Source organism: Cuculus canorus, chromosome 22 (genome assembly GCF_017976375.1).
Source record: "Cuculus canorus isolate bCucCan1 chromosome 22, bCucCan1.pri, whole genome shotgun sequence".
NCBI classification, from domain to species: Eukaryota; Metazoa; Chordata; class Aves; order Cuculiformes; family Cuculidae; genus Cuculus; species Cuculus canorus.
Window position 1 is genome coordinate 6,155,110 of NC_071422.1, and position 24,239 is coordinate 6,179,348.

Sequence of the window (24,239 nt, forward strand, 5' to 3'; positions counted from 1 at the left end):
TGCTGGATTCGCAGATACGAGAGGGCATCTGTGTGATATTTTATTGATGGGAAACACACAGAACATCAAGAAGCACTTAAGTTGGTTTACAGGAGCAAAACCCAAGTCAAGTGTCAGGCTGGCCTCAGCCTCCTGGATAGCTTGTTGTTTTGTTAAACATGTAGCGGTGTGCGCTCATGCAGAGGCCACGGGCTCGCGGTGAGGGTTCCCCCATGTCCCAGAGGTGAGAGCTGCGAGCGTACCCATGTGCACGCAGGTCAGGCTGTGTTTGTGAGACCGATGGAGGAAGCTGAGAGTATTTATCTTGATTTTTTTCCCATCTTATCGGAACAATTCTTACATATAGAGTCGTAGAAACATGGAATAGTTTGAGTTGGAAGGGTCCTTAAAGGTCATCTAGTTCATGACAACCATTCTCACCGCTATGCCCCAAGAGCAAGTGATAGAATCATGGAATGATTTGGGTTGGGAGGGAACTAAAAGCCCATCCAGTTCCACCCCCTGCCATGGGCAAGGACATCTTCCATGGGATACGGTTGCTCCGAGCCCCATCCAGCCTGGCCTTGAACTCCTCCAGGGATGGGGCACCACCACTGCTCTGGGCAACCTGGGCCAGGGCCTCCCCACCCTCACAGCAAAACATTTCTTCCCAAGATCTCATCTCAATCTCCCTTCTTTCAGCTGAAAACCATTCCTCTCATCCTATCCCTTCACTCCTTGATCGAGAGCCCCTCCCCAGCTTTCCTGCTGTATTACAGCCTGTGCCACCTAAAGCTTGGATGAAGTGGGAATACGGAGCGATTTGCAAGGTTTGGAGTCAAATAGTCAAAGTGGTGCCAATTCAGTTGTACTTATTATTGGTGTTTAAAGGGATGTGGGGCTCCCTGCTGGCACCAGTGGGGTTGCAGGTCCTGGGCAGAGGAGGGGAACCTATAGAACCTATACATGGGTGCTGCTGGCTCCTCTCTATGTGTCAAATGGCCCGGGGAGAAGAGGATGGCAGCACCATGAGCACCACAGGACTGCGGTGCTGGAGGAGTTGCAGGTCTCCCTCCTGCAAAAAGCGTGGACCCAAAATCATAGAATAATAGAATGCTTTGAGTTGGAAGAGACTTTTAACACGTGGGAGGTCTAAAAGCTGGGAGGTGCCTTGCAGGCTGCGGCGAGCAGGACAGGTTCTCTCCATGGGTGCCTGCAAAGATCTCTGTAATCCTGACGTTTATCTCCGTCCCCAGGGAGGAGGAGGCAGACCTTGGGCATGTGTTTGTGCCACGGTTCGGGGTGCAGCTGCCCGTGGGTTGCATCCTGCTCAGCCTGGTGGGACGGTTATAACCTCTTTGCTTTGCTTTGTGCTGCTGGGTGAGATCTCTCCCTCTTCTTCACGCATGGGATGTTTGGTGTCCTCTTAAAGGTCATCTCTGGGGCCAGTGCATTCGCTTGGAGAATGTGTTTTAAGGTCAGTGATAGGCGGCCAGGGAGCTGCATGCAGGGCTGGGAGCTGGTAAAGCTCCTCCTGCCCTTTGGGCTCTCCTCTCTTTCAGCAGAAGCCGAAAGGACTCAGAATCAAGGAATGTATCATGAATAAAACATCAGGAGGGCTTTTTTTTCTTCAGCGGAGATTAATGAGCTAAGTAATAAATACAGAATTTTCACAGATACTTAAGTTTAGTTTCCAGGGATTTGTTCCTCTCCACAGGAGTCTCCGTGGGATAGTCAGGGTCCAGCACACATCCTGGTTTGATGGAGAAGTGGGACGAGCTGGGATCAGCCAATTGCCCCTTTTGGCTTTCCCCGCGCCTGCTGCGGGGCTGCCGGTGTGAGCAGGTGAATCGCACCCTGAGCCCCTTCCCCCTGCTGGGTTTTGGCCCCTGGTGCTTCTTGGGGTGATCAGGGACCACCCTTCCCTGTGCCAGCACCGTGTTTTCCTGCCATGTGGCTGCAGCCGGGCCAGCGCAGAGCCACAGTCACCGGAGGCTTTTCTGCCATTCCTCATCCTCTCCTCAGCCGGAGAGGAGTCTTTCTGCCTCCTGACCAGGACAGCTTGTGGCACTGCCCCAGGAGAGCTGTGAACACCTCTCTTGTCACATTCAGCCACCGAGGAATCAGTTTTTCTAATCAATCCTACATGTTTAAGGGACGGGTGGACGAGGTGCTGAGTGGCACAGTTTAGGGAATGTTAGGTTGGACTCCATGACCCAGTGGGTCCCTTCCAACCTGGTGATTCTATGATTCTGTGGGTTTTTTTTCCTCTAATCAATCCAAAGCAGAACAAGGGGCTCCCATAGAAGCTTTTATCAAGGCGCCACCTACTAAGTTTATTTTCCTGACTTAACTATTTAGCATCTGTCTTGAATTGCAGCAAAGATAAGGATGTCTTGGCGTGACCCAAGTGACCCCTTCCCCTCTGCTCTTGCTGGTGCATGCCCTCGCCGTGGGCAGATCACCGCGGCTGCCTTGCTCCGGGGGGATGCCGTGGCCTTGGCTGGCTCCTGAGATGCTGCAGACAGTCTGACAGGTCCAGCTGGCTTTCCACCGGTGTGCAGCGGCTTTTGGAAGGGTTGCTGGGATGGTGCCTGCAGGTGGGGAGCTGCCTGTCAGCCGCAGGAGCTCTACGGGCACCGAGCACAGCTCGACGGCGTGAAGGCAGGAGAAAGAGAGTCAGGGGAGGGGATAGCATAGAGGAGGCTCTGCAGAAACGATAAGAGCAGCAGCCCCTTCGCTGCTGCCGCCAACAGCAAAGGCGTTGGCCAGAGAGCCTGCAGACAGCTGGGGAAAGCGAGCTGCTTGCTGCTTGCTGGAGAAGTCAACGCGTTTGGAGCCCAACCTGGTTAAAATGAGAAGAGCTGGCGCGTGTATCTTGCATAGTGTGAGGGACTAAACGGGAGCACGCGTGGAGCGTGTGCTAACTAGAAATAACTAAATAATAAACAGCCGGCTCCTGGGGCACAGGCTGTGTGCTTGGCAGAGGGAAGGTGGCGTGGGGCACCTGGGGTGGAGCGGAGCAGAGCCTGTGCCGAGGTGGCTGGAGAAGCTTTGGGATGTCCTACAAGCCCACCTGCTCAAAGATTGTGTTTTGCATTTCCCAGAGACGGTTAGCAGCAGGTTCAAAGCACTGAACTGGCGCACGGGCCCCTCTCTGGAACGTGGGTAGAAAGTGCAATTAGGGGTTTTGCTGGTTTGGGGCAGAGAGAACCTAGCTGCCGACAGCCATTCTATTTTTATCACCGTCTTCTCTTGCTGGATGATCATTACCTTGGAATTTGCCCTATTTGCCCTGTTTCAGAGAGAGGGCACTGAAATCTGCAGAAGCAGCGCACTCATCACTATTTAAATTGTTCAAGTTTTTAGTGCAGCATCGCAGGGCAGAAGTGGAGTAAGAACAACTAAACGCATTCGCGCTGATGTGGGATGCGACGGGGATAGAGATAGGATTCCTTGGAATGTGTGATCTCCTGGTTGCACTTCCTCGGCTGTTCAAAGCAACCCGGCACGGTGGCCTGCGGTGTCCCTGATGCCAGCCGGGATGTGCTGAGTGAGTGCAGCGGTGTTTGGGTGCTGCTGTGGTCCAGGGGGATGCTTTGCTGCCAGCAACGGGGAAGCTGTGGACCAGAAGGATGCTTTGCTGCCAGCAGCGAGGAGGCTGTGGACCAGGGAGATGCTTTGCTATTGGCAGCACCACAATCACCCTCTGCTTTCCTCTGCTTTTTCAGCACCGACATCTGTCACCGACATCCGCACAGATAAAGTTGAGCAGAAAAGCGTCTCCTTGTCATGGCAAGAGCCGGGCTTTCTGACCGCCAATGGCACCGAGTACGAGGTCAAGTACTACGAGAAGGTAGGCTTTGGGGGTGGGCTCTGGCTCTCGGGCGCTCCACAGCTCTCCCAAGCCAACTCCGGGGTGCATCCCTCGCCAGCCTGGTCCATCCCGCGGGAGCGCGGTGCGGTGGGTGCCGTCGCTCCCGGTCACAAACAGGTTGGGAGGGAAAAGGCAGGGAGTCCATATCTTCAGAGGGTGGTGGTGTGAAGATTTTATTGGCACCTGAAAGCAAGAGAAGCGTTTCAAAGTGGGACCAGGGAGGTCTTTTCCTCTCCCACAGTGTTATGCAATCTGCTTATGCAAGTTTTTTTGGAAATTGCGATTATTTGTAGCCTTTCTGTTAACTGCTGCTTTTTTCGCCCATCTGTGCAGCAAGATTTCATCCAGTCCTAATGTTGACATCTCCCTGGGAGAAGGAGTAAAGCTAATAATTTTCATTCATTCTTTTATTTTCTTTATTTATGCATTGGATGGCTTTTTTTCAAGGACATTTGGAAATCTGAGGTTTGGGTGCTTGCCGTTAGCCAGCGGGGGACTGCTAAACCGTGTGGGGTTTTGAAATCTTTTGCGAGATGACACCTACTATGTTCATAGCTGCTCCCTCAGGAGGTGTTGGACCTTGTGGTCTTCACTGGTTTAGGACTGAGGGCCACCGAACCCATGCCTTTGGGGAGCTATGGGTGGTCTTGCACATGGAAGGGAACACAAGAAGATATTGAGGGGCCTGTAGGAAAGCTGGGGAGGGGCTCTTGGTCAGGGAGTGCAAGGATAAGATGAGGGGGAATGATTTTGGGCTGGAAAAGGGGAGATTGAGATGAGATCTTAGGAAGAAATGTTTTGCTGTGAGGGTGGGGAGACCCTGGCCCAGGTTGCCCAGAGCAGTGGTGGCTGCCCCATCCCTGGAGGGGTTCCAGGCCAGGTTGGATGGGGCTCGGAGCCCCTGATCCAGAGGGGGTGGAACCGAGTGGGCTTCAATATCTCTTCCAACCAAACCATTCCATGATTCTATGATTGATTTTTAGGACTCTTCATTTTAAAAATCGCTGCTGTTTGATGGCGAGTTGAGAACTTTGGAACAAATACCGGTGGGCAGAGAACAGGGACAATACTCTACATCAAAATAAATTCATTTATGACACAGTTCCTCACATTACCTTATCTGCGTGTGCTCAGGCTCGTTATGAAACTGATTGCATGTCAGGCAAACTGTGCAGGTGACACGCTGGCGTTCTGTATTTAGAAACAAGCTACCTTGAAGCTGATTCATATTAATGTGGTTTTCAGCACCTGATAGATTTGAAAGGAGGAATCTGTGGGTGAGGGTGAATGCCAAAGCCTGAGACAGTAATTCTGTCTTGCTGCAAATGGGATACTCGGGGGGTGTGAAATGGGGAAACGTCCTGCATGAAGAGGGAGTTCAAACTGTAGTTTAGCAATTATGCACTGAAATGAGGCTCTTGGTGCTGACACAAATATCAACTCGGTTCCTAATCTTTGCTTTTAAAGACATGCTTTAACTCTTGGAGATTCAAAGGGAAAGCATATCAAAAGGAAAATACATTTCACTGTGACGTCGAGTAGAGTTGGTTGAGTCGCCTTCCCTGGAGGTGTTTAAGGAACGGGTGGATGAAGTGCTTGGGGACATGGTTTAAGGGAGTGTTAGGAATGGTTGGACTCGATGATCCAATGGGTCCTTTCCAACCTGGTGATTCTATGAGTGGAGATATTCCATGAGTGGCTGCTGTGCTGGGTCGCAGGGCTGAGGTCCTCCACGAGGCTGGTCCTGGGAGTAAGGAGGGTGCAGCACACGGGTGTGGGGTCTGAGAGCAGCTGATGCTGAGGCCACCCTGCTCCTGGTGCAAAGTGGCCTTAGATAACTCCAGTCTGAGACCACGGTGGCACCAGCATCATCTTCTTTCTGGGCAGTTTGTTCAGAAGAAGCAGAGAGAGCGAGAAGATGATCTGAGCTGGTGGCTGCGCAGTAGCGTGGGAAGATTTGTGAGAGTTGGGGGCTTTGCAAACTCTGGGAAGTAGAGGCACAGGGATGTGCTGCTCTGGTGGGTGAAAGCAACACGAGCCCATGAGTGGTCCTGGCCCTGCCTTCACCTCCAGCAGCCGCTGCAGGACCAGGGCTCCCATCGTGCTCTCCTATAGTCGAAGCAGAGGGGTCTGTAGGTCTCTTGGCAGTTGAAAGAAATCCTGGGGGCCGGGATTTTTTGGCCAACCCACCTGCTAGGTTTGAATACTCAATGTGTGCCCATCCATGTTTTATTTACTCCAGGGCTTAAACAGCTGTAACGGGGGAGTGGGATGGGGATGGGACAGTGCCAGCAACAGAGCCTCAGCGTACGGGCAGGCGGGAGGGAAAGAGCTGTGTGAGGTAGCCCGTCCTCCCCCTGTCTTCATGGCGTGTCATCTGGCTCCATCTGCCATTTCATGTGACCTTTCTGGGTAATTTCTATTAATGAGACATCTCAGAAATGTATTCTTTCTGTTGAAGGTTTTATGTTTAGAGAGTGTCCTGATGGGCCCCAGGGGCGAGGGGAAGATGCAGCCGTGCTGCGACTGCTCCGTGGCGCAGCTGTCAGTCCCGCTCCAGCTCAGGTATCTCATTATTCCACAGGATCAGAGAGATCAAAGTTATTCAACTGTGAAAACCACATCAACAGCCGTGACGGTCAATAACCTGAAGCCTGGTACCCTCTATATTTTCCAAATCCGGACATCTTCCTCACCAGACTATGGGAACTACAGCCCTAGCGTTGAAGTGGAGACGCTGGCAGAGTGTAAGTGTTGGTGAGGCTCTTACACACCCACCTGCAGACGGGAGGCTCTTCCAGCAGAGTGTGGGGATGCTGCTGCTGTTGCTCCTGCCCAGAAGCTCTTGTTTGGTGGAGCAGTGTCTCTTTGTCTGGTTCTGCCGCTCTGGGTCTTAAGAGCAGGTGCTTCCAAGGACTTGCTTTCCATAGAATCATAGAACAGTTTGCATTGGGAAGGACGTTAAAGCCCATACAGTTCCAACCCCCTGCCATGGGCAGGGACACCTCCCACTGGATCAGGGGCTCCAAGGCCCATCCAACCTGGCCTGGAACCCCTCCAGGGATGGGGCAGCCACAATTTCCCTGGGCAACCTGTCCCAGTGTCTCACCACTCTCATAGTGAAGAAATTCCTCCTTATGTCCAGTCTAAATCTGTCCCCCTCCTGTGCCCCCCATCCTGTCCCCACAAACCTTTGTGAACAGCCCCTCTCCAGCTTTCCTGGAGCCCCTTCAGGCACTGGAAGGTCACTATAAGGTCTCCTCTGAGCCTTCTCTTCTCCAGGCTGAACAACCCCAACTCTCTCAGCCTGTCCTCGGATGGGAGGTGCTCCAGCCCTTTTATTTTTGTTTTCTTATTTGATTTGATTTCCACGAGTTCTTAGCGGAGCTGGAGTGCCGTGGGGGTGTTTTGCCTTGGCGTGATGTTGGTGCTGGAGCAGAGCTCACCAGGTCCCTTTTGCGAGGCCACCAAATGAGTGCTGGAAGGGAGTGAGTGTCAGTCCTTGCCAGTGGAACTGCTGAGGGCACGATCCTGCCTGGCTCTACGAAGCTGGCGCTGCGGGGACAAGGGGACTGGCTACAAGGCTGCAGCAGAGAAGACAAGACCAGCCTGCGGATCCAACTGGCCTTGGATGTCCCCCAGAGAGGAGATGACTGCTCGCCCCTGCGGCCATCCTGGCTCACGAGGCAGTTGGCTCGTTAGACGCTTGGCTGCATACGGTCAGCCAGCATCAGTGTTATTTGCTGAGGCTTTTCCTTGTTGCTGTTTCCATTCATAACTGTAATTCAGAAGCATCTGATTTCACTGGCTAAAAGAGGGCTTGGAGAGATGGTAGAGCTTCAGCTTAATAACCCACCCTGGCCAGAAATGAAAGCCTTGAGATGGCTGGCTCAGTACGACTCTCACAGATTGTGTTTAACAGGGCTTTAAATTGCATCCATTTGCCGCACAGAAGACATCTTCAGTATGAATTGAAGTCAATAAAAATTTTATATAGAATGTAGCTTTCTAATACCCCTGTTTGCAAAAGCAGGAAGGGAAGGGATTAATGTGATGAAGGAAAACTACTTGTAAGCTATAAATTTTAATATGTCCCTCTGATAAACGGGGACCTTTCCTCGATGCTGATTAACAACACCAAGACCCCGATGTGGCAGCGCTGGTGTTGCTCCATCCACACCTGCAATGCTGCCCTGCATGTTGTTTGAGCTTTTGGAGCTGGATCAGAATGCGAATTGCTATGAGGATGGTGAAAAGCAGCCTGGCGCTGCAGGTGGATCATCCCACAGCCTTGCTGGAGGGCACAAGGAGGAGCGGTTGGGGCTGCCCCATGTCTTGGACCATCCCCATGACGCGTTGCCAACTGCTTCTGCTTCCCTCTCGCAGTGACAGTGGCTTCCAGTGAGAAGAACCCTGTCCTGATCATCGTGGTGGTGGCCATCGCGGCGTTGATGGTGCTGGTGTCCATGGTGATCGGAGTGATGGTCTGGAGGAGGTGAGTGGAGCCACGACTGAGATCAGATCAAGGAAGTTTGGGACTGGGGTAGGGAAAAGGGGCAATGTGAAGCCTTGGGAGCTCTTGGGAGCATGGGGCTGCGCTAGCTCTAAGCATGAGAACTGGGTTGAACTGCCTGCTGGCTCCTTGTGCCATGGGGCTGGATTTTCCATCCTGACCACTGTGCCTCAAGGTTTTTATACCAGCGAGAAGCTGCTGCCCAGATAACGATGTGCATCTTCATTCTCGTTGCAGGCAGTGTGGGTACAGCAAAGCCAGCCAGGATGGGGACGAGGAGCTGTACTTCCATTGTAAGTGAAGCCTGGCCATCGCGGCCGCTATGGCTGCGTGGGGATACCGGTATCTATTGCTGTTTATAACCCACCTCCCAACAAAGCAGCCCTGAATCTTTGCTTTTTGAAGTGTTGTCATCCCGCATTATCCCAGAGCAGAGGTTCAGCACAGCCAGGCTCTCTGGGGTCGGCGGGCTTGACAGCTTCATAAGCCAGTGTCCGTCCTTCCCGCGCATAAGTCACTGCCGTGCCGAAGGAAATGTGGATGCTTTCAGCTTTCCATGGAGCATATGAATTATTCTGTCAGTGTTCCACAAACGGCTACGTGAGAATACAGCTTTGTTTTCTGCGGCTACTCTTGATTATTGAGCGGCAATAATTTTACAGACAACAGTTGCCAAAGGAAATTCAGATGTCGGGATTGATGAGTTTGTTTGATTCTTGGCATATGCCCGTGAAGCGCACACATGCTCTTCTGCTCCCTGAACCGTTGCAGAAGCAGCAGAGCCTGCGTGTTTCTCGGATGCAGCTTGACCCTTCTGCCTTGCTTTGAAGGGTCTTGCGCTGCCGAGTTGCCCTTGAGGGCTTCCCGAAGGTTTTCCGTGCAGGGCAAAGGGACCGCAGCAACTGCCTGGTCTTGGGAAGGAGAACGGAGCTGAGGTGGAAGCCTTGTGTGGTGGGGCGCCTTCCCCAGAGCAACAGGGCTCTGCCGTTTGCCCCCTGCACTTGTCCTGGATGGGCCAAGTAGCTCATGCAAAACTTCCTTTGTTGTCCTTGCCTTGTGCAGGGAGAGGAGAAGATGTGACAGTGCTCTAGCAGGGGCCCGGTGAGCAGCAGAGCCATTGTTTTGGCTGGTTTTGTTCAGGAAATGTGAATTGGAGTGGCTGTTTCCCCTCTGGAGCTTTGCAAGAGCTCCTGTTAGTGCGTCAGCCTGGTTCCTCCTGGCTCGCTGGGTGTGCTCCTGCCAGGGTCTCCTGCTTTGCAGGTGGGCACCTATGGGAGGTGTTTTGCTGCCGGTCCTGCCAAGTGAGGGGACCTGGAACGTGGCTGTTGGTCATTATTAGAATTCTTTCTCCTAGAGGTCTTGAGAATGGAGACAATTTGAGTTGAATCACAGAATGGTTTGAGTTGGAAGGGACCTCAAAGCCCATCCAGTTCCAACCTCCTGACATAGGCAGGGACACCTCCCACTGGATCAGGTTGCACCAAGCCCCATCCAACCTGGCCTTGAAAATCTCCAGGGATGGGGCAGCCACGACTTCTCTGGACAAGCTGTGCACACTCATGCCCGCTTTCTACCTTTCCTGCAGTTAAAATTCCAACCAGGAGGACCTACATTGACCCTGACACTTGCGAAGACCCCATGCAGGCTGTGCACCTCTTTGCCAAAGAGCTGGATAACGCTAGTATTAAAATCGAGAGGATCATCGGGACAGGCAAGTTCCTCCTCGCCGGCCTCTCTGCGGCAGTGGCTGTGCCGTGGGGTGGTGGCTGTGCTGGTGTCGAGCTCGTGGTCCTGCTTGACCCGCGGTGCTGTGGGTGCGAACCAGCACCCACGGGCTGCTCCTGCCTTGCTGGCATCTCCCAAGGGACAACTCATTGTCCTTCGGCACCGTCAGCGCTGTGGATATTTGCTCTTGTCTTGAGGGATCCATGCCGGCAGCGGGGAGACGCGAGCTGGGCTGGGAAGTATTTTATTCAGGAGCTTGATTTCGCTTTCCCTTCTCTTTTCCTGAGGCACTAAGCACAGCCGCCCGAGTGATGCACAAACCAGAAAGCATCAGCGATTATCTGCATCTGGGCAGTTTTTGACAGCAGCGTGAAAACTATTTATAAATACGTGAACCTAATGATTTATTGATTCTCAGCAACCTCCCTGCCTAAAACTTAAAAGCGAATTAAATTCCCCTCACTGGGCCCTAAAGCCTTAATCACTAACGTGCGCCGGAACGTGGGAAACGCGATTATTCGTTGTCGCTTCTTTTCCCAAAGATAAATTCAGCTGCGGGAAAAGAAGAGGCGGAGGAAGGGAAGAGGGGAAAAGGGCAGCACTGAAGGGAAGAGGACACTGAGAAGAGGAGGTTATCTTTGTAGCTGTTGGGTGGAGCAGCCAAGACTCATCTCAAATACCTTTCAGAAGCAAACTGGTGTTTGAAAAATCGAGAAAGACTCGGGAAGACAATTAAATATAAGGAATTTGGGAGAGCATTCGTCTCACTGCTGACCTAACAAGTACTCGGCTTTCTGATCAATACAGCTTTTCATAGCGAGGCTTTTTTTTTTGCCGTAAAAGCCAATATTGGCAAATCGGTGGCTGGGGGTTAATCATCTCCTCCTGGGAAAAAGCACAACATGCACTTGAGCCGAGCGTGGGGAGAATGGCTTAGAGGTGTAGGAAGAAGAAGCAGCAACTGCATTATCACACGTTTTTAGTGTCACATGCTGATGCTAAACTTGTGTGATGGGGGTTGTGTGTTCGGTAAAGGTGGAGGAAGGTGGTAAAACAGGCTCTGCAGCCACGCAGGGCTCTGAGTTTATGGATTGGCAACCCTTTATGATTAATGACGAGGAATGATAATGGTGTGATGTCTACACAGCAAGACACGTCGCTCGTGATGATACAGAAATACACTTTATGGTCCCAGAGGAAAGCAAATATCCCCTAAAGGGAAGCTAACTTCCCAGGCTGCTGCCCTTTGCTTTGTGGCATGTATACACAGAGTCATAAAATCATTGAGGTTGGAAGAGACCTCTAAGCTCATCCAGTCCATCTGTCAGCGCAACCCCACCGTGCCACTAAACCATGGCCCCAGGTGCCACAGCCACATGGTTTTTTAACCCCTCCAGAGATGGAGACTCCACCACTGCCCTGGGCAGCCTCTGCCAGGGCTTCACCTCTCTGTCAGTGAAGAAATTATTCCTAATATCCAATCTAACCTTCGCCTGGCGCAGCTTGAGGCCATTTCCTCTCATCCTCTCACTCGTTACTTGAGAGAAGAGATCAACACCCACCTCACCACAGTCTCCTTTCTGGGAGCTGCAGAGAGCGATGAGGTCTCCCCTCAGCCTCCTCTTCTCCAGGGTAAACAGCCCGAGGGCCCTCAGCCTCTCCTCATACCCCTGTGCTCCAGACCCTTCCTCAGCTTATGTGTGTGTGTATATATATAGAAAAAACTGTCCTTATAGTCCATTGCAACACCTCAGTAAAACATTGCCCTTACAGCACGACACCGAAGGCTGTGACCAAGCCATGAAGGCAGGCAGGAGGTATCTATCTCATTCTTCCATGGGCCGGCAAGAGCAGTGAGATCCTCTGGAGCGTGTCCAGAGAAGAGCAACGAAGCTGGTGAGGGGCTGGAGAACAAGGGTTATGAGGAGCGGCTGAGAGAGCTGGGGTTGTTCAGCCTGGAGAAGAGGAGGCTGAGGGGAGACCTTATTGCTCTCTACAACTGCCTGAAAGGAGGTTGTGGAGAGGAGGGTGCTGGGCTCTTCTCCCCAGTGACAGGGGACAGGACAAGGGGGAATGGCCTCAAGCTGCGCCAGGGGAGGGTCAGACTGGGTATCAGGAAAAAAATGTTCACAGCAAGGTTCATTGAGCCCTGGCAGAGGCTGCCCAGGGACGGAGTGGAGTCCCCATCCCTGGAGGGATTTAAAAGACGGGTAGACGAGGTGCTCACGGACGTGGTTTAGTGGCAGATAGGAACGGTTGGACTCGATCGAGGAGGTCTTTTCCAACCTGGTGATTCTATGAATCAATGCGCATGGAGGAGTGAGGTGAACGTGGTTTCAAAGGTTCTTCCGGGAAGGCGTGGAGCTGAGGGACATCCCGCCGGGGATGCTGTTTGATTCCTCTCTCTGCTTGTGCAGGGGAATTTGGGGAAATCTGCCGGGGCTGCCTGAAGCTGCCCAGCAAGCGAGAACTGCCGGTGGCCATCCAGACCCTGCGGGCAGGGTGCTCGGAAAAGCAGCAGCGTTCCTTCCTCGCTGAAGCCTGCACCATGGGCCAGTTTGACCACTCCAACGTCATCCGCCTGGAGGGGGTCATCACCCGCGGTAAGGAGAGTCCTGCTGCAATACTGTTTCTCTCTGGAAATCAGGTGTTTCCTTCTCTATTAGCATTCTGATGATTAATAAAATGCTTGCCGCTAGATTAATAAATCCAGGGAGTCAGACTGGCTTAGCAGCGCAACTGCGCACTCTTAATAAAAGCAAATTGAAGTGAGGTTCTGTCAGTAAAACAGATGACTCCGACTGCTCTTGGCTCTCATGGGAGTGTGCGCACTGAACTAGTCTGCGGATGCTGTAGTTAAATGGATATTCATGTGAATCCAAAGAAACGTGAGCGTGTGTGCTGATTTCAACTAGCCTGGTTATTAGCCAAGGAAGTGTTTCTGTCCTGAGTGTTGGGCTGAGATGGTGTTTTTTGCTCTCACTGAGTAGTGCCACCTTCCTTTGTGGTGCGGTTCAGTGCCCTGATAAAAGGAGCGTGGGATATTGGGATCCAGTGGGAACCACAAGAAAGCTCAAGCCCATTGGGATGAAGTCCTTGTCTCCCCTCACAGCCAGTTCAGGCTGGAGGTTAACACTGGGATTGCTCACACCTGCAGTATTAGAGCCACCCGAGCATCAGGCAAGACTCATGCAGTGCTTCTTGTCTGTCCTTGCAGGGAGTACCATGATGATAGTGACTGAGTACATGGGAAACGGCGTGCTGGACTCTTTCCTCAGGGTGAGTGCCACTCGAGCTGGGCATTCCTCACCTTTGGCTGGTGATAGAATCCTTAATTATAAAACGATTAAATCATACAATGATTTAGTAGTGGACAGGTATGGTTGGAATTGATGATCTCAAAGGTCTTTTCCAGCCTAATGGTTCTATGATTAAGGTTGGAAAAGATCACGCAGGTCATCCAATCCAACCATCAACCTAACCCCATCGCACCTACTAACCCATGTCCCGAAGTGCCATGTCTACACATTTTTTGAACCCCTCCAGGGTTGAGGACTCCACCAGTGCCCTGAGAAGGCTGTTCCAATGCTTTGCCACTCTCCCAGTGAAGAAATTTTTTTCTAATAGCCTCCTCTGTTTTTTACAGAAGCACGAGGGACAGTTCACGGCCACCCAGCTCGTCTGCATGTTGCAGGGGATTGCCTCTGGCATGAAGTACCTGGCAGAGATGGGTTACATACATAAAAGCCTTGCTGCCCACAAAGTCCTTGTGAACAACAGCCTGGCTTGCAAAATAACTGGTTTCAACCGGCCACAAGACGATAAGATGGAGACCATCTTCTCCACCATGGTAAGCTCTATTTCCAGATTCATATCATAGAGTCATAGAACAATTTGGGTTGGGAGGGACCTTGAAGATCATCCAGTTCCAACCTCCTTGCCATGGGCAGGGGTGTATCCCACTGGATCTGGTTGCTCCAAGCCCCATCCAACCTGGCCTTGAACACCTCCAGGGATGGGGCAGCCACCACTGCTCTGGACAACCTGTTCCAGTGTCTCACCACTCTCATGGTGAAGAAATTCCTCCTTATGTCCAGTCTGAATCTGCCCCTCTCCAGTTTATACCCATTGCCCCTCGTCCTATCATTACAAGCTTTTATGAATAGTCTCTCTCCTATCAACATGCCCTGGAGGTAAAAAACTGGCAGAGCGTCTCCAGGACCTCTGCAGAGGTTGGATCTCGCTGGCTGCACACCCAACCATGGCCAGGAGGGCTTGGACCGGGGCCTGGCATCACTGGAGAGGTTTGCATCTTGCTCTGAATACGCAATAATGCAAAGTCAGCCACCTTCTACAAGGGTTGTTAATAAAAGACCTATAGCAATCCTGCTCCAGAATCGATATTTTTCCTAGGCTCCCATTTCCTTCCTCATGCACGAATGTGGTGTCTCTGCATCTTAAAAGTTACATTTTGAGCTAGAAATCGGCTGCGTTCAGCCAGGGAACTGCACAGCAGCCCTCCCGCACGTCTGCCCAAACTGGCAGAGAGGCGGCTGGAGGCAGCTCTGGCAGCCTCAGGGCTCCTCGTGTCTGTTTTATCACTTGTAATGAAATTCATGGTTTTCAATTAAGAATTTAAGTCCTGCCTGATTCACGCTTGTGCCTTGTCAGCTCTGTTAGCCAGTGCGTCTCCCGAGTGCCTCTGTGCGCTTGGAAAAGCTGCCCGGGGAGCCCTTGGATGTGGAGGTGGGGGTGTCCCTGCTTGCAGGCACCCATGGGGTCCCCGAGAGCTGCAGCCCCTCGCTTGACCCGCTCTCCTTCCCTCCTTCTTTCACATTTGAGGGTGTATCAGCGCATTTTTAACCGCAGACGTATTCCGTTTGGTACCCACGGCTGCCCTGTGCCAGCCAGGTCTGTTAGCGCGTCACGGTAACGAGGCATTAATATTTTAAAGAGCATCGATTCCTCAATCGAATGGGCTCTTATTGTTTACGGGGAGCGCTGGGCAGCAGCGAGGGGGCAGGAGATGATGTGCGCTGCCTGCAGGGACGCGATGCCTGTATCCCAGTACAGGGTGCGGGCATCCCAGGGGGAAGAGGCTCTTTGCAGTGTTCAGCCCACACTCTGACAGGAGATGCAGTTATTTACCAGAGAGGGCTGGTGGCAGAAAGATTCGTGGAAAACCTTTCCAGCTGTTATCAGGGAGCATAAGGAGGAGATGGAGCTGTTGGAAAGGGTCGTGAGGAGGCTGCAAAGGTGATCCAAGGGCTGAGAGAGGACAGGCTGAGAGAGTTGGGGTTGTTCAGCCTGGAGAAGAGAAGGCTCCGGGGAGACCCTATAGTGACCTTCCAGTACCTGAAGGGGCTCCAGGAAAGCTGGAGAGGGGCTGTTCACAAAGGCTTGTGGGGACAGGACGAGGGGGAATGGGTATAAACTGGAGAGGGGCAGATTTAGACTGGACTTAAGGAGGAATTTCTTCACCATGAGAGTGGTGAGACCCTGGCCCAGGTTGCCCAGGGAAGCTGTGGCTGCCCCATCCTGGAGGTGTTCCAGGCCAGGTTGGATGGGCTTTGGGCAGCCTGAGCCAGTGGGAGGTGTCCCTGCCCATGGCAGGGGGTGGAACTGGATGATCTTTAAGGTCCTTTCCAATTCTAACTATTCTATGATTCTATATCGGGATGCAGGGAGAGCAGCGCCCTCCCAAAGAGCCCCTGGCACAGTGTGACCCTTCTCACTGGACGTGGCGAGTGCTTCCTGCAGAGCTATAGCGCTGTCGTGCCGCAAAGCTCTCGAGCGGAGCTGCCCCGGCGCTGGCGTGCCGCTGGGTACGGAGCATCCCGCTGAGCGAAGGGGATGGGGAGCCCGGCGGGAGCCCTGGCTTCTCCCACCGTGGTGCAGCAGGGCTGTGGCTTTGGGGTTAAGGTCTCCCCACTGCTAATTACAATTAGCTGCAGTGTCTGTCACCTGCTTCCCTTATTGCATCCAGAGGGCTCTGCAGGCGCCGAGATGGGGATTGCTAATTACGGGAGAGCAAGGCAAGGTGGAGGGATTGTGTGTTTGTGCAGCTCTGAAACGGTTTTCATTAAATATTAATGTATAAAATGCCATCAGCTCTTCCCAGAGACGTTCTCCTCTCCCATTAATATTTCAGGGCTCGCTCTCCCGTGTAGCGTACGGTTGCGTGGCCATTTTAAAACAAATTGAGGCAGAAGTTTTCTCTTGGTATTAAACCTGCACATGGCACACGGCTTGCTCGGTGTCTGCCCCACGGTGCCGGGCAGGACACCATGAATGGCCACCCAGGAATTGGGTGCAAGCACGTCTTTTCTCCCTTTCCACCCATGCAGCGTGGGAAGAGCCTGGTGCTGTGGTCGGCCCCCGAAGCCATCCAGTATCAGCACTTCAGTCCAGCCAGCGACGTGTGGAGCTTCGGCATCGTCATGTGGGAAGTCATGTCCTATGGCGAGAGACCCTACTGGGACATGTCCAACCAGGATGTGAGTGACCGGCAGCTGTGCGGGTAGATGGTGATGTTGATCATAGAATCGTAGAATTACCAGGTTGGAAAGGACTGGATCATCAAGTCCAACTGTTCCTAACGCTCCCTTAAACCATGTCCCCAAGCACTTCAACCACCCGTTCCTTAAACACCTCCAGGGAAGGCGACTCGACCCCCTCCCTGGGCAGCTGTTCCAGTGCCCGATGACTCTTTCTGTGAAGAATTTTTTTCTGATATCCAACCTGAACCTCCCCTGACGGAGCTTGAGGCCATTCCCTCTTGTCCTGTCCTCTGTCACTTGGGAGAAGAGCCCAGCTCCCTCCTCTCCACAACCTCCTTTCAGGCAGTTGTAGAGAGCAATAAGGTCTCCCCTCAGCCTCCTCTTCTCCAGGCTAAACAACCCCAGCTCTCTCAGCCGCTCCTCGTCAGACGTTCTCCAGCCCCTCACCAGCTTCGTTGCTCTTCTCTGGACACGCTCCAGAGCCTCAACACCCTTCTTGTGGTGAGGGGCCCAGAACTCAACACAGTACTCAAGGTGTGGTCTCACCAGTGCTGAGTACAGAGGGAGAATCCCCTCCCTGGCCCTGCTGGGTGTGCAGGTGGCTCTGTGGAGCGTGGAGGAGCTGCTGCTGCTCCCCAGGCGGGGTGTGAAGAGGGAAGCTTGTCCCTGCATCGCAGCGCCTGACCCCATCGCTCGCCTTCTCCACCTTCTCTGCCACTGCAGGTGATGAAGGCCGTGGAGGATGGGTTCCGCCTGCCTGCCCCGGTGAACTGCCAGCCGCCTCTTCACCAGCTCATGCTTGACTGCTGGCAGAAGGACCGCAGCCGGAGACCCAAGTTCTCACACATCCACAACATCCTGAGCAAGATGGTGCAGAGCCCGGAGCCGGCGCAGTGCCCCAGCTCCACATGTACCAGGTGACCGCCCTCTTGCTTTGCTACCTCTTTGTTTGCCTTCGCCTGCTGGTTCCCACCTTGCCTTGCTTCCTCCTCACCTCCTTGTTTTGTTGACAGGTCCCACAGCACATCCATCCCCCTCACCGAGCGCACCTTCTCAGCCTTCCCGTCTTTCAGCTCTGTGGGCGAGTGGCTGGAAGCGATAGAAATGGGCAGGTACAAAGACAACTTCACCGCTGCAGGCTACTGCTACCTGGAGTCGGTGGCCAGGATGACAGCCCAGTAAGTGAACTGGTTGCTTGGCTTTAAACTGGTGTGGCTGGGTGCAGCATGAGCAGGCTCTGCTTTGCAGTTACAGTCAGGCATCGTAGGTTGGAAAAGATCTCTAAGTTCATCCACTCCAACTGTCAGCCCTACCCCACCATGCCACTAAACCATGTCCCCGAGTGCCACGTCTACACGCTCTTTGAACCCCTCCAAGGAAGGAGACTCCACCACTTCCCTGGGCAGCCTCTTCTGGTGCTGCACCACTCTTTTGGTAAAGAATTTTTTCCTAATATCCTGTCTAAACCCGGCTCAACTTGAGGCTGTTTCCTCTTGTCTTATCGCTTGTTACTTAGGAGAAGAGACCAGCACCCACCTTGCTCCGATGTCCTTTCTAGGAGCTGCAGAGAGCAATGAGGTCTCTCCTCAGCCTTCTCCTCTCCAGACAAAACAACCCAAGTCCCTCAGCCGCTCTCCATAACCCCTGTGCTCCAGACCCTTCCCCAGATTCATTGCCCTAAAGAGGACAGATCTTCCGAAAGGTGTCTGTAGAGTGCACTGGTGTGGGTTGAGCTGCGTGTGTTGTGCATCTCAATTGCTGTTTTAAACCTGTTGTTTCTCTCCTTTTTCCACAAAGCGGAGTAAAATCTCATGCAGTTTATTGATAACTTGTTACGCGGGCAGCGCGGCAGGAGCCGTTTCACGCCCGGTGTGCTGCAGGCATTCCCTCTGCATTCCCTGTTGGGGTCTGCATGGCTGTGCCTGGGACAACAGGATGGAATTTCCCACGTCGGTGGGTCTGCAGGAGGCTGACCAGGGAGGAGTCGATGTTGGGGCGCTTGACACTTAAGGCTGGTTTTAACACGGGGTTTGTTTTGCAGAGATGTCCTCAGCCTGGGGATCACGCTGGCCGAGCATCAGAAGACCATCCTGAGTGGGATCCAGACTCTACGAGCTCAGGTGATCCAAATGCATGGCCGAGGCGTGCAGGTGTGAAGCAGCTCCGCGGAGGTGCAGAGCACTGACCCGGCGCTCCTGGGGAGCAGGCAGCCAGCCAGCCCCAAACCGGACCAAATCTCTGAGACCTGCTGGTTTCAGGTGGGATGTAGGAATCGCCAGGCTGCCAACCAAGTCATTCCATGTGGCAAGAGAGCAGGGCCTGTGCCAGGGAAGCCAGGGATTCCTGGGACATGTGCGGCGTGCCTGGGTGGACGTGGCTCTCCCCAGCACTGTTTTGTAAGATGAGTCAAACTGTAATGATGCCATTTCATATGGTCGTTAGGTGAACAGGGTGGATGGACATTTGTGCACTGTCTTAATCCAGAGGCGACAGCATTTGTGTATCTAGCATCCTACTGGTGAAATCCATGGGTATTTATCCAAGCTGACATGTTTCTAGCAACCCCACAAGGTGCTTTTATTGCTTTTATTTTTAGAGCCCAGAGCACAGCTCACACCCAGCACCCAACTTCTGGAAGGTGACTTTCCCCATCTGCTATGCTGGAAGGAAACACTTTCCCAGCCGAGTCCCTTCCGTTCCAAGAGTTACTTCATTGAGTCTTGACGACGCAGGTGGTGAAGAGAAACAAATATTCTCCACTAAAGTGCAGAGCGAATGGTGCTGGATGTTTCTAGGGCTCTCTTGACAAGATAATTTCAGGGGAAGAAATGAAAAGCTTTGATGAAGAGAGCCGGAGCCAAGAGAGGGAAGCAGTGGAACCCTTTGGCTGCCCTGCCCTTGCTCTCAGCCTTCACTGCAGGTTGCCGCACCGTTTTTTTTGGCAGGTCCTGGTCCCTCCTTTTACTTCTGGAGCACAGAAGTGGGGCAGGAACATCGAGACCAGAGCAGCAGCAGGCAGATCACTGGGCAGAACGAATACGAGAGCACCTGTTGCTACTTTAGCCTCTCTTCTCTGCTTTCTGCCTTGCAGTTGGGTGGGTAGTGTCTTGTATTTTGCCTTCCCTGGCTTTGTGGGCAGCTGTGATGAGCTCTGACTGCTGTCCTGAGGCTGCGGAGTGAAGCAGGCAGAGCATCGCTGTGTGCCCGCAGCCGCCTGGGGGTTCCCTGCAGTCGCCTAAGCTGGAGCATCCTTTCTGCTCAGAGCAGTAGGTGGATAAGGGCTCTTCCTTTTCTTGCTCCAGAAGCTTTTGCAGACGAAAAGGTGTTAGGAACAGCACTTATTCAACCTGCAGAGGCAGAAAGGGACCTCCCAATTTAACAAGAAATGGGGTGAAAACCTGGAAATTGCTTTGGAGTCAGACAGGGGGCATGGCTGTGCTTTGAGGGGTTGCTTCCCGTGTATTCTGGGCCACCTCAGCTGTGATGAGTGCCCTTCCTCTCCTCCTCTGGCTGGATTGGGAGCAGGGAAGGGAAAAGCAGCTTTGAATATCCTGCTGTGCTGTACCAAGGTATTAGTTTTCCACCGCAGGTCAACGGCCGGGTCCGTACCCGGGGGCTGCAGCCCCCACGTGCCCCACAGCACCCCGGGTTGGGTGTGGGAAGGAGCTGAAGGGGCTGCACTCCCTGCCAGACACCAAGGTTTGGGCAGAACTGACCGTTGCATGCGTGGGATCCCCAAAAAATCCTGCTGTGCAATCTGGGGCACATCAGCACTTTATTTTGTTGCAGACAGTAGCGTCTGCGCTGGCAGCTCCCACTGATGCAGGCTTGGTCCCCGGCGGAAGACATAAATAGCATCTGCTTAATAACACAAGTTTCCTTGAAGTTAGTTAATTAAATGGGTCTTTGCAGCCTTGTACAGAGTTTTGTAGGCCTTTTATTATATCTGTAAGTATTGCAAATGAATTATTAATGATGAAAGGCAAAGATTTACAAAGGGAGTGAATGCTGTGGGAGATGTTCACAGTGCGGTTGGAAATCTCTTCGAGGCAGATCCTCCTGTCAGCCTGCTCCGAGGGGATGAGACTCTAAATGGTGACTGAGCGGAGGGCACTGAGGCAGCCTCTCGTGGGGCTGGAACGGCACCTGCCCTCCCTGGCATAGCATCATAGAATGATTTAGGTTAGAAGGGACCTTAAAGATCATCCGGTTCCAGCGCCCTTGCCATGAGCATCATCTCTCCCGGCTGAGCAGAGTAGGTGCCGGGGTCTGTCTGGATCCTGCTGGTCTTCACAGAACTCATCACCGTAGGGATTTGTCTTCTGCCTAGTAACGCCTCAGTCGTGGTGGTTTCCTTTTAACTGGCCCTTGGGCTCTTCTGGCTTGGCTTTGTGGCCAAAGCTGGGTCCAGGATTGCTCCAGACTTTCACGTTTTTCACCCGTTTTAGCTTGATTGCATCAGTGTCCAGACTGTCTGCGCTTCCCCAGCCAGTGCTCTCAAGGAGGTCTCAGCTGATGTTAATTTATCGGTTTTCTGCCTTGTGCCAGCGTTCCCCAGCGGTGTCAAGGAGAGCACCGCACGCTCCCGGCCATCCCTCAGCCTTGGCGGTACAGGCTGGCAGGGAGAAGGCACCTTCCCTTGCACTGGTTTTGAGCACCTGGTAGTGAAGACAGAGAGGAGGGCACAGACAAGGCTGTACAGAGCTTGAAAACCCTCACCCCATGGCTGTCATCAGTCTACGGGCACAAACAGAGCTGTCCCTGCAGGAGGCGAGTGCCGCTCTCTGGGTTAAAGCAGCTCTCCTTTCTGCCATCTCTGCAGTCTGATCAAGATTCCCCAATGTTCCTTGATTAGGGTTTTTTTTTTTTGGATGGAAATAATCTGTCTTTTAGTTTGGCCCATGTCTGGTCTGGTTGGTCACTGACCATCCTGCTGTTTCACGCTCAGAAGAGTAATAACGGTGAACTGAAACCTTCATTTGGTAGGAACGCCAGATCCCAAGGATCAAGTGCAATTTGTATGCTCTTTATGTTTACATTTTATCTATAGAGAAGTATATTATAGTTCTCTAAGCAAGGAGTTGAACCAACTTGATTCCAGATCCTCACTTTCTGTCTGCTGGGCTTTCCAGCAGCCTCCAGCGCTGGGATGCAGGGAGCGGTACTGGGAGGTCACTGCTGGCTCCAGGTTGGTGCATCCACTTTGAAGGAGCTCCAGGGCTTAGTGACATCCAGGGCTCGGTGACAAAGTAATGGAGCATTTCGGAGTCGGGGAGACAGACCTGGCGGTGAGCACGCAGCAATGTGTTCCTCTTGAATCCCTGTAACAGACCCTGTCTCCAAAGTTTGGAGTGTGGGGAGTGTTTGGCTCTGGGGGCTCTGAGAGCTGCTGGGATCTGCTCTGCAGTCCCTCTGAACGTTGCCTGGCTGGAGAGAGAATCATAATCACAGAATAGTTTGGGTTGGAAGGGACCTTAAAGATCATCCGGTTCCAACCCCCCTGCCATGGGAAAGGATACGTCCCACCGGATCAGGCTGCTCAAGGTCCATCCAACCTGGCCTTGAACACCACCAGGGATGGGGCAGCCACAACTTCCCTGGGCAACCTGTTCCAGGTCTTCACCGCTCTCACGGTGAAGAAATTCCTCCTTATGTCCAGTATAAATCTGCCCCTCTCCACTTTATACCCATTGCTTCACTCCAAGTGAAGATGAGCCCATCTTTCAATCATTTCTTCAGCGTTTCCCCCGCTGAATTAAGCTCCCACGCTGCATTCTCTAGCGCAATCAGAATTGGAGGTGTAATTTCTTTGTCTCTCTAGCTGCTCCCAAAAGAAATTCAGTGTTTAATTACTTTTCTGCCTCAGTCCAGTGAGGGACTGGGATGTGGGGTTTCAGAAAGCTTTTCTGTTGGATGGTGTGGATTAATGGATGGGACTCAGCAGAAACAGGAGACGTTTGCTTTCCTGGCCTCTCCTTCAAGAAGGAAAAGAAAAAGCACAAAATGCAAGTACGCATTCTAGCTTAGCTTTTTTGCAATGATAAATACATTTAATTGAGCTCCTCATCAGCACTGAAGATAATAAAATGAGCAGCTTAACCTATAGATTGTTGTTATAATTTTAAAATTACCTTGCATCCTCTCAGCGCCTCTCTCTGGGGAAGCGTTTGATGTCTTATAATTGAATTAATTAGCAACACTGTTTTGAAGCTGCTTGAGCAAGGGAAATGCCTCAAAATGCTTTCAGTCTTGTTGCCTGTCCAGCCTTGGAGGCGGTGTGGTGCTCCTTCCTCTTCCCTTGGATGTGGGAAGCTGTGGTGGCAGTGATACAGGTAAGGACTCAAGGCTGGTTGGACTTGCCGAGCTTCTCTGCAGCAGCGTAAGCGTTCGTTGACTTGGGGAAGCACCAAGAGCAAGTGGTTTGTGATCTGCAAGCTTGGCTGGAGCCACTAAGTCCAGAGAGGATTAGAGGTTAGATGTTGAGGCAGACTGAAGGCCAGTTGTGGACTAGAGGAGCGGGTCAAGTGAGCGTGTCGGAGCTCATGTGTGAACAGGACTGATGGCCAGAGAAGCAACCCTCATCCCTCAGTGTGTCCCGTCACCTCGTGACTGTAAAGCAGGAATCATAGAATAGTTTGGGTTGGAAGGGACCTTAAAGATCATCCAGTTCCACCTCCCACTGGAGGATACGTCCCACTGGATCAGCTGCCCAAGGCCCATCCAACCTGGCCTTGAACCCCTCCAGGGATGGGGCAGCCACAACTTCCCTGGACAACCTGTTCCAGTGTCTCACCACTCTCTTAGTGAAGAAATTCCTCTTTATGTCCAGTCTAAATCTGCCCCTCTCCAGTTTATCCCCATTGCCCCTCGTCATATCACTACAAGCCTTTGCGAACATCCCTCTTCCACTCTTTCCATCGTGTGTCCTCTGGAATTGCAACGCAGTGGCGGTGTCTTCCAGCAGTCAAAGGCTGGGTGGTTTTGGGGGGACAGTGACATGGACCTCACAACCTTTCTTGTGACCTCTGGGAGCCTGAGTAGTGCACCGTGCTGGGAGAGACAGCGTTGGGGTTGGAATGATGTCCTTCAGCCAGACTGAAGCTCTGGCCACAGTCCTACTCAGTGTGGGCAGAACACGGGTGGCATCACCATCACCGGCATCCAGCAACGCCCCCGGCATGAAACCAAAACTGGAATCAAGTTGGTTCATCTCCAGATGCTTTTTGATATTCATTAACCACGTGTTATATACTGTAAATACATACTTGAGAAGTCAATATATATTTTTATAAGCTTGAAACAAATGTAATATAATATCATAAAGGGACACTGTGTGCATTTCATGTTTGAACTATAGTCAGACATCTCCAGGGAATCACAGTTGGTTTGGAATATTTAATAATATTAATAATAATAAATGGTAATAAAGATCTATTGACATTTTTGTTAATTTTGTATTTATTGAACTCTGTTTGAAGATTGCAATAATGAGGTATCGAAATACCTAAGTAAAACCAACCGCTCATTCTGCCTTGGCTTGCCTGCGTGGCTCATTTCAGGTGTTCTGGTGAGAAGAACCACTTCAGCAAGGGCAGTTGGTGTCAGGTAAGGAATAGTTTTAGTGGCAGTGAGGTGGGAAATGATG

General features: G+C 52.3%; 1 protein-coding gene across 1 annotated transcript in view; it reads left to right on the forward strand.

Moving 5' to 3' along the window:
• The window catches only part of EPHA10 (EPH receptor A10), a 54,883-nt gene extending 30,914 nt beyond the window's left edge, over positions 1-23,969 (forward strand). The window contains exons 6-17 of the mRNA XM_054086511.1: positions 3,711-3,835; positions 6,441-6,603; positions 8,243-8,351; positions 8,607-8,662; positions 9,955-10,080; positions 12,512-12,697; positions 13,312-13,373; positions 13,741-13,944; positions 16,442-16,591; positions 17,318-17,511; positions 17,608-17,772; positions 18,636-23,969. Coding sequence (XP_053942486.1) covers positions 3,711-3,835; positions 6,441-6,603; positions 8,243-8,351; positions 8,607-8,662; positions 9,955-10,080; positions 12,512-12,697; positions 13,312-13,373; positions 13,741-13,944; positions 16,442-16,591; positions 17,318-17,511; positions 17,608-17,772; positions 18,636-18,750 — 1,655 coding nt within the window. The 3' untranslated portion in view covers positions 18,751-23,969. The remainder of the gene's footprint in view (positions 1-3,710; positions 3,836-6,440; positions 6,604-8,242; positions 8,352-8,606; positions 8,663-9,954; positions 10,081-12,511; positions 12,698-13,311; positions 13,374-13,740; positions 13,945-16,441; positions 16,592-17,317; positions 17,512-17,607; positions 17,773-18,635) is intronic.
• The last annotated feature ends 270 nt before the right edge of the window (positions 23,970-24,239 follow it).